Source organism: Seriola dumerili, unplaced genomic scaffold (genome assembly GCF_002260705.1).
Source record: "Seriola dumerili isolate Sdu_G_001 unplaced genomic scaffold, Sdu_1.0 BDQW01000388.1, whole genome shotgun sequence".
Classification (NCBI taxonomy): Eukaryota; Metazoa; Chordata; class Actinopteri; order Carangiformes; family Carangidae; genus Seriola; species Seriola dumerili.
The window spans coordinates 1,031,792-1,047,874 of NW_019174643.1; the positions used below are offsets into that span (position 1 = coordinate 1,031,792).

The 16,083-nt window shown below is 37.9% G+C and overlaps 1 protein-coding gene across 1 annotated transcript; it reads right to left on the reverse strand.

Moving 5' to 3' along the window:
- Positions 1-1,856: 1,856 nt before the first annotated feature.
- On the reverse strand, positions 1,857-9,907 carry LOC111233350. The gene is made up of 10 exons (XM_022761151.1): positions 9,689-9,907; positions 8,463-8,528; positions 7,240-7,385; positions 6,310-6,484; positions 5,351-5,377; positions 4,466-4,545; positions 4,212-4,305; positions 4,016-4,123; positions 3,315-3,485; positions 1,857-3,007 (listed from the first exon to the last, which is right to left on the reverse strand). Exons 1-10 carry the CDS (start codon positions 9,720-9,722, stop codon positions 2,871-2,873), a joined length of 1,038 nt encoding a protein of 345 aa, XP_022616872.1. The 5' UTR covers positions 9,723-9,907; the 3' UTR covers positions 1,857-2,870.
- Positions 9,908-16,083: the final 6,176 nt, after the last annotated feature.

The following is a 16,083-nucleotide window of genomic DNA, read 5'->3' on the forward strand; positions in this document are numbered from 1 at the left end:
ATTAGATTTGGAGCCAGTCCGCCTTCACTTCATTCACCGGCTTGGCACTTTATTATTATTATTAAATCTTTTATCTATTGACTATTGGTGGAAACTGTTACAATACAAAATCAGCTTTCCTGATGTAAAGTTTATAATTTGAATATATTGTTAACAATTAAAATAATAAATTTGAGAGAAGTTGTTCTGACTCTTCTGTGTGTGATGTCTAATGATAAACTTTATTAATACTGGTCTTTTACAGGCGCATAAAGATAAGTGACAACATAAAAGAAGTCCAACAACATTCATTTAAAAGATGTATTAATTACATAAATATACAAATAGTAAAATAAAATCATGACCTGAGAAGAGAGAATATAGAAAATATGGGAGGAACTCTGGCAAATATCGGCTCCATGTCTCGTGTAAGTAGATTCTGCGGAACTCTTTGTATAAATGGTTCAGTGTTGTACAGACTATGCTGCTAACTAGACTTGATGGAGTTTGGCCTCTCAGCTCTATATTTACTAAGACTGTCAGAGACACAATTGTATTTTTCAACATCCTTTACATCTGCTGTTGTTGAGCCCAGACCTGAGAGACCAGAACCAGAAGGATCGTCCTCTACACTGGACTGGGGCTGACAACAGCAACAGCAGCAGCAGCTACAGTGGGTAAAGGAACAGAATATTTCTTCACACAACTGCACAAAACTTCACCTTTTTTATCTGTTACTGATGAAAAGGTCACCTTCTAGTGTCTGTGAAAGACACTCATCTACATGTTCACCTAGAATGGACAAAACGCAAGTGAAAACAATACCTAAGTCTTATGACTGAGGTGCAGGCCAAGAGCTCCCCCTGCTGACCATTTATCAGAATTGACTTTACCCAACTACTGAATTTTCCCTTCTCTGTTCACCAAAATAAAACTGCTGCTGACAAAAACAATTTATAACTCAAACATTTACCATTTTGCGACACAGAGTGAGATTCAGCACTACTATCAATAGCCAATCAATCATCCAATGCTGACTCTGCTCATTTCACACAAGTCATAGCAATGAAAGTGGATTTATTTACACGTTAAAAAAAAGTACATTAAAGGTAAAATTACAGTGGCTTAAACGTTGTCTAATATGGAAATATTTTGAGATGAAGGTTAAATGAATGTGTGTTAGCTGCTTCCAGGTACAACATTTTGGTCCAACCCACCGTGACGTCACGCATTAGTTCGTGAACTGCCGCTTCGCAGTCTTGAAGCCTCGAGTTGGCGTTTTTGGCCGTCGCCATCTTGGTATATTTTTTTAAACCAGAAAAAAAACATATTTGGAGGAGAGGGTGGAGCTGGGGAGGAGAGAGAGAGGTGTGGATCTGACCTGATAACCGAAGTCACTATGCACCGGCTTCCTGACGGACTGCACTGATGGACTGTAAATAAAACGTCCCGTCACTGTTGGCTGGCCGCTCGGATTCTAGCTAGCTGCTAACTGACGGTTAGCCATCACTTCGCGCCACCTGCTAGCTAGGTCTCGGCCGTTTTTGTGGTGTTGGTGCCTAATGAAGGATTTTTTATGACGATGTCGGATAAGGAATATGGCGGTTGTGCGGTTAATTGATGAAGACTCGCTCTTGTCTTTCGTGGTAAGTGAAATTCTTAGCACTTAACACTAATTAGCTGGTATGGATGCCTACGCGTAGCATACCTGGTTTGTTAGCTTAGCATGTTAACTAGCTAATTAGCCAGCAAAATGACTTAACATTGGGTTAATACTATTACTACAGCGGGTACAGAGCTAGATGTGAATGCAAACTGGCTACATGTTAAGTGAAGACAAAATAATAAAACACAGGGGCAACACTTTGCAGTAGTTGTTAAAAGTTTTTCATTTATTCAACAATGAACATCCAAGTAAAGGTTTACCTGAAGCTATTTCATCCTGTCACAAAAAAAAAATCTATAAAGAAAATTACATATTTAAGTCAGTTTGATTGAAAACAGAGACAAAATGAAATGTATTTTTAATTTGTCTTCTGTTATTTTCTACAAAGAAATCTAGGTATAAACAAATACTAAAAATATTGCAAGTTAAAACACAAAGGCATAAAGACTATCAATTTCTAGTATTATACACAGACATTCACAACCTCACAAAATTCAGATTTAAAATATGTATGAATGTATATGTGTTTTACAGCATTTCCGAGTTACTGAAAATATATTATATAGGAAATATATTTACAGTAACTATGGCACTTAAAATACCATTTAGTCAGGGTGATACCACAGCTACATAGGAGACAGATTTATAATAGCTTGCTAGCAATACATTCTTGTAGTTTGAGATTACCCAACAGGCCAATAGGCACAGGCCCAGGTGGTGAGCAGGTCAGGAAATGACTGATGTTTGAAATGACTTAATATTTCTTCTTTGAAAGTCATAGAGGTCAGTTAAACAATGCAAAATGCACACAAATAATCTTTCCGTCTGGGGTTGAATGAGGATAATTTGACTACTCTGGCTAGCTAGTTAGCTAGCTAACGGTTAGTTCTGGTTAAATGAGCAGACTGTTGTTTGACTCATTATTATGATATAGAAACCAGAGCTGAGAACAAGAAGGTTACTATGTGACCTCCATTTAGAAAAACATTAAACTTTACCAGACTGCTCAGTTTGAAGTGGAGAACGCATATAAACAAACCACAACAAAATGGTTCAAGCTAGCTTTGTATTTACAGCTTTTTGGTTGAGATTTATATGCTGTTCTCTGACAAAAGATTCAAACTAGCCGGGAGCAGACTGTAAATACAAGAGAACATTGTTGATGTCTTGAAGGTGTTTCAAAGACACAGCCTCCATGTTGATCTTAGAGTCATCGGTGAAGGTGCTAAGAAGAGGAGGAGGAGAAGGAGAAAGGAGAGAAGGGGAGGACAGAAGAGGTAGCTTCAGGAGAGGTGAGGAACTGATTGCACCACGCTGGCTCGTCCAGGTTTATTTCAACAAATGGGTCAGTGGAGAAAATGCCTAAAGACAATACAGACACAAGTATTATAATGAGATTTGAATTATCCAAAGACATTTAATGAAATACACACAGCACAAAGTGGTGAGAAACAGCTAACCTAGCTCCAGCAAAGATGCAAAATATACAGCAAAATATACACTTTATATCTTTGTGATTTAAACAATGAAATAGCTATTTCTTGACAGACAAGCATTTCTTTGCATTTCATGATTCCTAAAACTGCCCTGCAAGTCCCACAGCTTTATAGAAGTGCAATGATGATTTTTGTTTTATAATTTGTGTCAGTATCCATATGAATAATCTTACATGGGTTGTTGTTGTTTTCGTTCTGCTGTGTCTCCCCAATAGCATCGAAGAACAGGTTGGTGCTGCTCGGTGAGTTGGACGTCTTGTCAGCTGGGTCATCGCCTGATGAGGGGCTGGTGTTACTGGTGGGCGAAGTCTCCAGACCATTTGCATCTGGCTCTTCCTGTGGATCTGGAGATGTGGACCAAATGGGAAGAGAAGAAAAGGTAAGATCCAGAGTTATTGAAAAGATGTAGACTTGATGAATGTGACGATGGGAAATGTTCCGTGCACATTGGGCAACACGGTTGCATTCAAGCATAGGAACAAACTTAAATGAGAGCTGAAGTTCTCTGAGGCAGTCAAAACATCATTAATGTTGAATTCTGCTTCATTCTGCTAAGGACTTGAGAACTTTGTCGTCTTTTCTGTCCTTTACTTGATAAACCTTTTTAAGTTTTTGTCTAGTACAGAACATCACAACTTGATCGAATGTAAGGCTTGGGAAGATTTTAGACCACAGTCATTTTGAAAACTGACAAAAAGCTAATTGAAAAGTGTGGATCCCTGCGAGATTCATATTTTATCTTTTTTTTTTTTTTTTTTTTTTTTTTTTTTTATGGAGGGCAAGATTCAGTTTGATGTCAAGAGATTCTTTGATTTTAGAGACTTATGATACTAAATACTCGACACAGCACCAAAAGAAGAATTTAATTTCGTACCGTTCTCTCCATTACAGCCCTTTTCCTCCGACTGTAGACTCGTGCCGTTGCTTACTGGAGGAGTTGAAAGGTCATTGGTGGTCACTTGTTCTTTAGGCGCAGGTCGCTCTGAGATACAACGCACACAAGTCAGGATAGTCTTATAGCCTTATATAGTCCTCGTAATTTAAATGCAACCACACACACACAAACACACCTAGGTCATCCAGGTAGACTGGTTCAAAGGTGCCAGTGGGTTCGTTGAATTGATTGATGATGGGATTTGGGCGCTGAAGGTCAAATGAATATGTCTGGAAACACAAATGAACAAGTAAGCTAAAATGTGGCACACAGGAGCATCTGTTAACTATCTTCATTGTAACATGATACAGTGAGTGGGTGTAAAATATGTATTTTAAAGGAAATGACGCCAAAAAATAATCTCTCCATCTCTATGTATTGTTCCCCTACCCTGGAGACTCTCCTGAGGAAGTAGAGGATGACACACAGGACAATGATCACCAGGATGATCAATACCAGGATCACATAACCTAGAGAGAGATAAAGATAGAGATAGAGAGCTTTGTCAGTTTTATTAGCAGGGGTAGTAGGGTTAGGGTTAGGGTTAGGGTTGGGGTTGGCGTTACCTAATGGATTTGAAAGGAAGTATAGATTTATAAAGGTATGTAGATAATTGAAACAATTTCATAGTTAAAAAAAAAGTTAAAACAAATATTAGACAAATATATTTGATTACTATGAAAGAATGGAGCAAGTGTTCAATATCACTGTAAGAGTGGGGACATGTTGCTTTCAAAAAAAGTGACTTTAGGAAATAAAATAGGATTGAATAAAACTTTTATTGTGAAATAAAAAAAAACCAAAACAAAACTTGAAATAATCAATGATAATGACGATAATAATATCATTAATTAAAATTAAAATTTGTTATGTATTTTGCACAAATTGATTTAAAAAAAAAAAAAAACAAACTTTGTTTAATTTATTTATTTAATATTGAACATTTGGGCCTCCATATTAAATGGCATTGTGTAAAAGAAATATAGAATTAGACATGTTTTCTCAAAGTTATTACTTGTGTATCTTCTATGTCAGACCTATTATCTCAAAATTAAAAAAAATGTATGTCATAACTTCAAGAACTGGTTAAGTCATAATTCTGGGATTTTCTGTGAATTTAAAGAGAAAAAAAACTATAATGTAAAATTATGATAAGTCAGTCTGATAGTAGCTGTAGCAGAAGCGGTGAGAAAAAGAAAATATTTACAGCAAAACAAAGCAGAATACAATAGAACATGCTGCTTAAGGTTAAAAATCATAATACAATTTCCTTACCCCAGGATGAACCGCTCGCGTATTCCTCTGTTATGAAAAGAGACAGACAACTGATTACTGCTCAGTACATTCAAACAAATACACTCAGTCATTTCATGGTGTCACTGTGCATGCCCTCTAGTGGAGAACAGAAAAAAAAATGACAAACTAAGGTATTTTAATATTAATTAAGAGTCCATCAAAACTTCCAAACCCCCTTCATTTAAGAGATTACATTCTGATGTTCAAACAGAGCAGACTGGATATTATTAGTTAGTTAGTGGGAAGGATGTCCTTGTGGCCTTGTGGTTAATTGTCCCAGATTTGATTTCAGCTGGGGACATAACAACATGACATACCCCACCTTCTATCTCCCCATGTTTCCTGTCTGTATCTACACTATTGCTGTCCAACAAAGACAGCTTTCTAAAGGTTTTAGCCATCTGACCTGACAGTCAGTTTGGATAGTTGTTGATGACTGCTTCAAATTAAATCTCCAGATTGTTAATAAAGTTGTCCCACAAGGAATAATATTAACACTTGTTATTTAGTTCATGCAGAAACAATATCCATTTTCCAAGTGAGCACTGCAGTGTTTTTACACAGACAATACCATATTCTATGTCAACTGCAAATCAGGCTCTCTCTAGGTTACAGTCTGCTTTTAACAAATTCCCAACTTCTTATTTTGGCGTTATCGATTTTAAACTTGACTGGTTGCTATTGAAAAACCAACGTTCAGAAAAGCTGAGTGTATGTGCACTTTGCATGTGCAAAAGTGACCCACCAGCCGTTGGGCGTGCGTCTGAACATATGTGTGTTTGATGGTTTGTCAGATGAGTGTGAATGTGTTAGAGTGCATGCGATTGTGTAGACGCCAGAGAGTATGAGCACGTGATAGCTGTGGTTTGACACACAGGAAGACAAACTGAGGCACGCAATTCGTGAAGCTGCCTTTTGCATCCGTGACAGTCAGGTACCTGGCTTTGATGAGGTCGCCTGAAAAACTGTCACACTGCCAACTCCAGCGCCCTCGCTCACGCTCCCTGTCGTGCTGTCCAAGGCTGTAACAGGTGCCTTTGTGGTGCCACCGCCTCCCACTGTTGTGTTAAACGAACTGTCATCCTCGTCTCCCTTCCTTGTTTTTTCCGTAGTCTGTAAAAGACATAAGATCACAGTTTGTATAAGTAAATATGACTCTGACTGACTGACAGCAGTTTCTAATTCAGATAAGCTTGTCTGGCCTGATCGGATTGATTTCCATCAGTCAGGTCCAGCTGCAGTACTTTAGAGAATAATATATTTAGTTGTATACTGTATCATCATGTTGAGGTTGATTTCTTTTAAAATCAGCTTTAAATATGTTGTTTCACAGTGTGTCCTGTATGTATGTATGTATGTATGTATTTATTTATTTATTTTTTCCAATGGTTTTGGTTGTATAAATATTTTTTTACAGGAAGCCATTGAATTCCTTTAAGCTCCAGAGGAATTTAAACTTGTGTGAGATAGGTCATCCCTTTTAGAGAGGAATTAGTAACCATTATATATTTATTTACATATTTTTATAATGTTGATTTATTGTCACTAAGACTGCTTCATATTTGACTTAAATATTTAACTGTTCCAGATTAATTTGATGTTTGACATTTTAAATAATCTTCTAACCCTAACGAGCTACAACATCTTAATTTATGCTAAGATAAACTTCTTAAATATGAAATAAAAGCCACTTGTATATTTTAGTATGGCATTTTAAGTAATGAGAAAATAACATCAGGTATTTTGTTGCACTCTGGGTTTAACTTTCCCACCGATAAGAGTTGGTTTCAAGCTTTTGACTGGTAGCATGTTACAGGTACAGAGGTACGACTCGAAGGTCATTGGCTCAGGTTGGCACTAGTTCTTACCTCACTGTCTGTTGAAAGATCATCTGTTGCATTCTCTGAGACAGTAGTCTTAAAAGGGGGGGAGGCCTCCGTGGGGTTGGTAGAGTTATTTTCAGTTTCATTCAGTGACTGGTTATATGGGTTGTCAGTCCTGGGGGCAGGGGAACCTGTGTCAGACATAGAGGAAATACACACAATCAGCCAGATGTCTTCTAAACAGCAATACATGATAGATGCGGATGTGGGCACTGTCACCATGGCTACGATTCGCGTGGTAATGGTGTGACATGGCAGCACAGCTATCTAACACAGTACAGCAGAACCATTACCTGCAATGACAGGTATGAATTTGCAACGACATCTGTGTAGGAAACCTCCCTAAAGGGGCCCCATTTTAAAATAAACACAATGGGGATCGACGATTGGTCGTTAGCTACGCCTATTCACAGCTCATTCACTGTCTGGCTGCTGCTTGGTCAATTGAACGTGCTGCTGCTCGGTCCCGCCCACTGAACACCGTCAGTTCGGAGCCACATCAGAGCTTCTCCACTAAGAACGAGAGGAGATAAGGTCTGTCCACAAAGTCTGTAGATATGCCACCAGTTGATTTTATAAAAAAAAAAAAAAGAGTAAATAAAGGTTTTAAAAGTCGCCAAATCTCGCGAAAAAATCACTAAATTGCCAACACCACCCAGTAGGAACTCTCCTTACAGGGACCTTATGTGTCGATGAGTACTGGTTATGTGGGTTATTTACAATCTGACAGTGTTTAAGTTATTTATTTAGGTTTTTATTGTTCTTAATAATATATCATATTTTGAAAATTACAATGTTTTTCATGTTCTTTATATTTAGAAAATTCTACGAATCTGAACATTCAAAATGAAGAAAAATGTTAAATTTTGGACAGTTTTTCTTGGTGGAAGGGCCCCCTGGCAATTTTTGGACTCTAGAATTACCACTGGCAATGCAGTATGGACAGGAACAAGACAATACAGTAAATATTTGCGTTTGTTTATAAAGCTTAAAGAAATGCTGATATATCTCAGCTTTTAACTGACTGAGGCAAAGATAGATCAAATCTGACGGTACACTGAAGGCTACAGGGAGTACAAATGTACAGATGTACTCCATGGTCAGGTTATTGTCCGACCTCGCTGTCATTGCAGTGCAGTGCGTGACAGGACACAACACGCCCTGGTCCACAGTAGGTCATGTGTTAATCAGGTGTGTCGTTACCGTACCTTCCTTAAGTGATGAATCAGAAGTTGAATCGAGTTGTCCTCTGGAAATTGAAGAAATTGCTAGAACTGAGACAGAAAGAGAAAATGATGAAGGGAGAAACATAAGACAAGTTTGGCAGAGCCATGCTGAGATTTATGTAAAGTCACCGGAAAACACCAGTGGAAATACACTGTGTGTGTGTACAAGGACTTTAATTTTAATGTGAGCTAAAGCATCACGTGTCTTAGTCCAGCACTTACTTGAACATAACCAGTTATAGTTAAGAGGTAGATGATACTTGTTGACCACTAAGTTTTACTTCACAGAGCTGCTGCTGCTGCTGCTGCTGCAACAGGTTTTCATATGTGTGAAAACGTTGGTGTGAAAATGCAATGACAGATAAAAGATCATAGAATACTGAAGTGTATTAATTACATACTTTATACATATATTCCAGGTACTGTGACCTCTGACCTTCGACTGAAGCTTATTCAACTGTCTACCTTATGTTTTATATATTGTAATAAATACACGCAGCAAGAAAAATACTAATTCACTTACACAGTTTCATATTTTATGTCTTAAAACAGATTTTTTTATTTTTATTTATTTATTAATGGATCATTAATGGATTGTTTGCTGCCTTCATACAGTAACTTAAATATGAGGATATATTTACTATATTGAGACACATGTTCAGTGTCATGTTGAATAGAAAAATAAAACTTCATTAGACACATTTATGGTAGAATGAACAATGCTGTGTTATTGAACCACTGGAAAAAAACAAGTAAAAATAAATAATGTGGTTTCCCATAATTTTAACTTATAATGTGGCAATTGTGTGCTCCTTACTTCCTGTATAAAGAGGGCAGGGGTACCCAAGTCCTTGAATGACCCTTAAAGTGCATGCAAATATAGATTTAAGACATAAAATAGAAAAGATCAAGGCTTTGAAAGCTTCGGTGAGTGAATCATTGGCATTGGAAGCAACTGAAACGGGAGTTTTAGCAGAATCAAGACAGTCAGGAGTGAAAACAGCGCCTGATTTAACTGACGAGAAAACAATCTGCAAGTGAGGGCGGGAGCCCTGATCTAAAAACAGATTTAATGTTTCTCTTCTGCTTTTCTTACTCATAAATAAATCTACTTTTTATCTTGGTTTATTGCTAAAAAAACAAAACAAAAACAGCAACATAAATAAAAGTACATGTGAAAGTAGGTTTGACAGTTGAGCTAAACTCACCGAGGAAGCAGAGGCGACTCCACAACTTCATCATGGTGATGGATTTATTTCTGTCTCTCTCTTTCTCTCTCTCAGATTTAGTTCCCTAAAGATGGTGGATGATCATCAGCGAGGCTGTTGAGTTTCCCTTTTATTTTCTTAATTCTGTTCCTTTTTCTGCAGCCTTGTTGCTCTACCTCGACTCTCGCTTCTTCTCTCTGAGCGCTCAGCTTTGTTCTCTTCCTCTCTCCTGCTCTCTCTCAGTATCTTTCAACCTTTCCTCCTCCTCGCTCTCTCTCTCTTCCTACCTCTGCAGCTCTCTCGCTCTTTTGTCCTTTACCTCTCTTTCTTCTTCTCTGTTCTGTCACATGTGCCAGTTGTGGAGAACATTACACCACACAAAATACTCCAAAAAGATCTGCATTGAAAATTGAGCATTACACTTTTAAACGTTAGTATTGGGCTTCAGCTCAGTTCAACACCTTATGTTCCACGTACATATTTACAGGAATATCCTAAAAAATAACAATGAAATACAGTAAAATAAAGCGTTGCTGCTGTTGAACTATTTCCACCTCGTTGGTTTCAATGCATTATATTGCATATGTAACTGTTAGAAAGTACAATATTTCCAGCATGTAATGGAAATACTCAAGTATTATATTCCACCATTGCTATATGGCCAAAAGTATGTGGACACAGATTAGTGGCTCTTAATGCTGCAGCACACAATGATATTTTCTGATTTGTAGTGATCTTTCAAGTTTGTAGCAGCAGTTTGGGAAAGCCCCTACTCTGTTTCATCACATTAGCGCTTCTGGGTACAAAGCTAGGAGACGTTTTCCCAGTGGAGGAACTCGACCGGCCTGCAAAGAGCTCCAACCTCAACCCCATCCAAAACATTTGGTCGTGGGACTAAACCCCTGCATCCTGGTTCTACAATCTACCAGAGGGAAGTTTATAGCTGCAGAATAATGTAGTAATAGTTTTTGTAACTCTTTCCACCCCCGACAGTACTTTCCCTGTCTCACCCCACTATTTCTCAACATCTCGACCCCCACGGTCTCTCTCTCTCTACACTTCACTCTCTCTGTCTCTCTACCCTCTAAATCTCTCTCAGTATCAGTCAGAAATCAGGAACTGAGTCATCAACCGCAGCTCTAGCTCAGATCAGCACAGGATGCTAGCTTAGTTTGTGACTCTATACCTCAGCAGCTAGGACCTGTCTCGTTCTAATTCTCACTTTGTCATGTTTGAAGCCACTGCATACAGCACTTAAGATCTTTAATGACAACATGAAGGCCCTTCAACTTCATTTTAAAACTACAAAATGATAGACATATTCTAAAAAGCTCTTGAAGACCAGCTTTTGGTGCTTAATTTATCATTTTTACAGTATGTATTTTTGAAGACTTTCGTGCTTTGCTACAAGTTTAAGAAAATTATCTAAAACTTATTATTTTGGTGCAATTTACTTGTTGAAGATTTTAGCATTATCAGAAAAGTGTAAATAAAACACCAAAGATAAAAGTACATATTTGGCACAATAGCCCCTGTTTACTGTTCAACAGTTTAATAGTTTAAATCTTATTTTATAAGTTATATATACATGTAAAATCTGAACACCTAAATGTATTTTTCCCCCCACTCCCTGCACTGTAGCACGCTGTAGTACAGGCTGGGGTTACCTGAGGACGAGAGAGAGGACAGGTCATCGTTATCTAAATTTTCAGGTATGAGTAGTTCTAAATCATCGCTGTCAATTAATGAATAAAACCCGTTGTCTATAAGTTGTTTGGACCAATCGTAGTCATGAGGGAGGAACTACTGGTAGCTACTCGCAGCGACTGTTTTGGTATTTGTAACAATTTCCTTTCAAAGACGGCAAGAAACCGACGTGCTAACTAATTTCCAAATCTCCTCAGACTGCGGTTTGTTGACTCTATATATTGTTGATTTACTTGAGCAGGTTAGCAGGTAGCAGTGGACTGGTACTAGCTAGCCATGTGCAAGGCAAGGCCTTGAACCTTGACCCCTCTCGTAGTAGGACGATGGACTTAAGCTGTGAGTCAGTTGGGGAGTCCATTTGGAGGAGCTAGCAGGGAAGAATACTTGGTAGGAGACAGGTTTACTGGACAAGTCTTGGAGCAAGTACCATAGAGAAAGGTAATGTAGTTAATTTAAATACATCTGGAAATAACTGGAACGAGGAGTGTGGATCCAGTTTTAAAGGCTTTACTACATTCAGATAACATCAAAAATGTATTGTACTATCAAGGTAAAATAGATTTCTACTCAACAACAGTGATGATGTAAGATCTTCTTAATCTGCTAATCACCAATTCACAGAACCATTTGATTAACTCTGTCTGATCAACTCAGCAAGTTTTACTTAAATTCATAGGAACAGAACAGTTCTGAGGTCCTCAGAGAGAGAGGTACTTAAATTTGCGGTTACAGAGTGACTTCCCTTTGCATTTTCTTATCAGAGGCTAATTTAGAGATGAAGAGTCATATCTGCAAACAGAAACACCACAAATAAACTTCAGAATATGAAAGATTGCAGTGTATTTACGATTACACAGTTCAACAAAAGGTCATCACAACATATGCGATATAAAATGCTCTTCAAAATGCTAGCATGCACAAAACAAGGAGAACATAGATCAGGCAGGGGCGGGTTAGGTTAGCTGTGGAGGAGGAGATGGGGTCACTGGTGGTGTCGGCTGTAGGGAGAGAGAGAACAGGTCGTCCATTAAAATGCAGCAACATGGGAGTTAACAGAACATTTTACCATGGTGTCACAGCGAGGTTTGTCCTCTTGCAGGGCTTGTTGCCAACCTTTTCTTTGTTAATTCCCACTTTCTGTGGAAACTATGGCATCGGTATATGGCCATGTTCATGTTCGGTGATTGTGCCAATTAAGCAATGAGGTATGGTTAAGGTTAGGCCTGTAAATCACTAGGTCAAGGTTCGAGAAAGATGATAGTCAGTGTTAATAAAAAGGCTATCAGAGTTGTGTTGTTTTATTAATTGCATTTTCTTTCCCGTATTTTGTTGTAATCATTGTAAACAGAATGAATCCACTGCTCACCGTGCCTAGCTACGGTTCCTAATCTATGACAGGACAATTGCTGCTCGTGCAAGACTAATGGTCAATTGATTGATTTAATATTAGAGACTGTGAAAAGTTTTGTTCTATGTCGTCCATCTTTTTACCCACGAGATAAAACATGAACATGAGAGAGCTGAAGGTTGAGGTTACCTGTGGAGGGAATGGAGAACTGGCTGTTTTCAGCTGATTCACCACTGCCAGATGGTGAAGAATTTTCATCATCCATTTCATCATCGTCACCAGCGTATCCTCTCGATAAAATGATTGTAGCAGCTACATGGAAAAAAAGACAGAACGTGATGTGACGCCTTAATACAAAGCAGCATGATCCCTGTCACAGGGTGAATATCTATAAGATGTGAGCAGTTTAATTTAAAGTCCTGGAAATTAGAAAACAACAAAGTGATGATCAGTGACAAGTGTAAAAATGATAATATGATAATAATGATTCTGTGCAGCCAAACGGTTCATATCCAGTATTAGCAGAAATTATTCTGTCATATTGCAGTTAATCTTTCAAAGCTCGTTATGCGAGTCACTCCCTCATGCACTGTGACTCTTTACTTGGAGAGATTTCTCTTTCCCATATTTCCTACATAAGGGATAGATTATAAATACCAGAGAACACATGTTGTAGTGAAAGGGAAAAGACTTGCTGTTTATGTTCCAGCTGGCCCTTGAGGCCCTGAATCGATGGCCAGACGGAAGCAGTTCACACACTGTGTAGTAAGTGTGAGGTACTGAGTGTTTAGCCTTCCTATCCGCAGCACTGTCAAGATATTTTGCAAAGGTGGTTTTGTGACTCGCGGATTTTGACCAGTGGTTCAGCTGCTGACAGAACTTCTGAATGTCTGAGGTTTCCTGTACGATAGTGAAGCAGAATCTACTCTTTTCTGTGGCTGTGGTGTGTGTGATGTGAGGTGTTATGTGAACCCTTTTTTAAATACTGGACAGTTCAGACAGCATGCAAACAGAAGGGAAGTTGCTCGCCACCAGAGTAAGATTAGATGAAGACATGGGGCTTGCATGTGCAAAACCCAAGTTAGGGTTTGTTCCATTAGGGGAACTGACAACATTTGAATGAAGAAGATGATGAAAAGATGAGATATTAGCTTCAGTTTGCTTTATCCATATTTCTATCAATAGTGCAAAAGTCTAATTCTTCTGCAGCCTCTCATTCACAGTGACGGGTTACCTTCAACATGTTTTCTGTGCTGTTTGGAAATTAATGTTAGTGAAAAAGCTGAAGAGGATTCACCAAATTGATTTTAAAATATGTTCAATTGTTTGTCATTCATGCAGAAGCAGATAGAAATAATGGTGAATCAATGAAGAGAGGAGAACGTGAGAAAAACTATCAATTCATGCTCAAATATTCATCCGTTTCTTGACTGTATTTGGCTTTGGTTATTGTTCTGTATGAAGTTGTGCTGATCAGTTAAAAAGCACTAGATTGATGGCGTGACTTGGCTGAAACCTAGGTTATAATGTGGTAGAGATACCCTCCGTCAGGATGCCATTTCAAACCAAACGCAGTAAACCACAGACACTCACCGAGAGCCCACATCAGCAGGTAAACCTTCATCGTGGCCATCGCCGTCACCTCGCGTCCTCTTCTTCTTCTCTTCCAAACGTCAGGTGAAGAACGTAACCAGGAGTACCAGCGTATCTCCAGCTGACAGAAGGCTGCCACTGTGTCTCTGCCATCACCTCACATCTGTGTATGCGTATATGTTCACATTACAAGACAGGAACTAGCTAACCACAGCAGGAGACATCACCAGACATGCTGTCTCAGCTAACAGTATTAAGGCACTAGGCGCAGTTACAGACATTAAGAGTAAAGGTGAGGAAGCTTTCAAAAAAAAAAAACCATGAATGTTTTTTTTTAAATTATTATTATTAATCAGTGAACTTCATACAAAATGCAGTAAACAAAAATCAATATTTGGTTTGTTTGTTCTTATTGCTGCTGAAGATAGTTCTTTATGACTTGTTGCCCTGCTGCAGGGCATCAAAAGTGCTTAATACATTGCATAATAATAATTTAGATGTAAAGCACAGTGCAGCCTCAGAGCTGCTAGAATTTGATTCTTGTTTTCTCAGTAGGTCAGAGTCCAGATTTGAAGCAGAATGACAAAACTTACACCTGAGTTGAAGCATCTGCAAAGACACAATCATATAAATCATTCGCTCTATAGCAACGTGGATGTTTAACCCATTTCCTAAAGTACTCCCAATACCAAACAAAAGATACAGTCTTCATTACTATATATAAACATGTAATATTCTGCTGGTGAAAGCGTGTTCTGCTGTTTTCTTGTGTGTAAACTGACCTTAAGTACACAAGTAGCATCAACTACTAGTGGCATTAACTACTGCCGAACACACTCGAACTTCCCCTGATGTAAAAGGCAACCATGATGAAACTGCACTTCAGTGTTTCTTGTCACTTTAAGACCACTCCGTGTTTCCTCTAATAATTGTGCAGCTGTCGTGGTTTTGATCTTCAGTTTGATAATTGTCCTCAATCTGTCTATGGTTGGGCGAAAGATATTTTTCAAGGTTCCATTTTTAAAGAAACATAATAATTACTTCACTACCACTTTACAATAAGACTGCCCTTATAAAAGATTCATAAATGGATTAAAATTAGGTTATTAATTCTGTTAACACTTTATAAATCATAAACAAATATGAACAAGTTACAACAGTTTTCATACATTGATGCAGGCTCACTATTTGGCAAGATCAAGTTAATGCTTAATACTCATTAATCTTACTAAAGAGTTACTCCCATTAATAACTGGTAAAAGGAGCCTTATAGAAACTCATTAGTTAATGGCGATGTGTTTAATACTTTACAATAAGGCTCCTTTTACCAGTTATAAATAATTGTAACAAAAAAGTTAAGCATTAACTTGCTCTTGCAAACTGTTATAACTTGTTTAGAATTGTTTATGATTAATAAAGTGTTAACAAGTGCATTAATAACTTAATTATTAACATTTAGAAATCCTTTATAAGGGTAGTCCTTATTGTAAAGTGTTACCATTACTTCCAAAAATCTGGGCTATATTTATTTTAGTTTTAAATGACAGTAAGATGTACTTACATGTGGTGATTTCCTTTGGTGCTGCACCATTGTAAAATGCTGCCACTGATACTCCAAATACATGAATGAATGTAGGAACAAAGAAATACAAAAAGAAAGAAAGACACAGACAAAGCATTAACAATCTGCAAGATATTTTATGGCCTTCTGAAAATCAGTTTAATTATTTTTCACATCATATTGGCA

Bases quoted from the DNA above. Each gene is read 5' to 3' on its own strand.
- LOC111233350 (XM_022761151.1), bottom strand. From the start codon at position 9,722: ATGATGAAGTTGTGGAGTCGCCTCTGCTTCCTCG. The intron at 7,386-8,462 runs GTACGGTAACGA...TGTCTGACACAG, and splicing joins TGATTCATCACTTAAGGAAG to GTTCCCCTGCCCCCAGGACT. The intron at 6,485-7,239 runs GTAAGAACTAGT...TGTCTTTTACAG, and splicing joins ATCTTTCAACAGACAGTGAG to ACTACGGAAAAAACAAGGAA.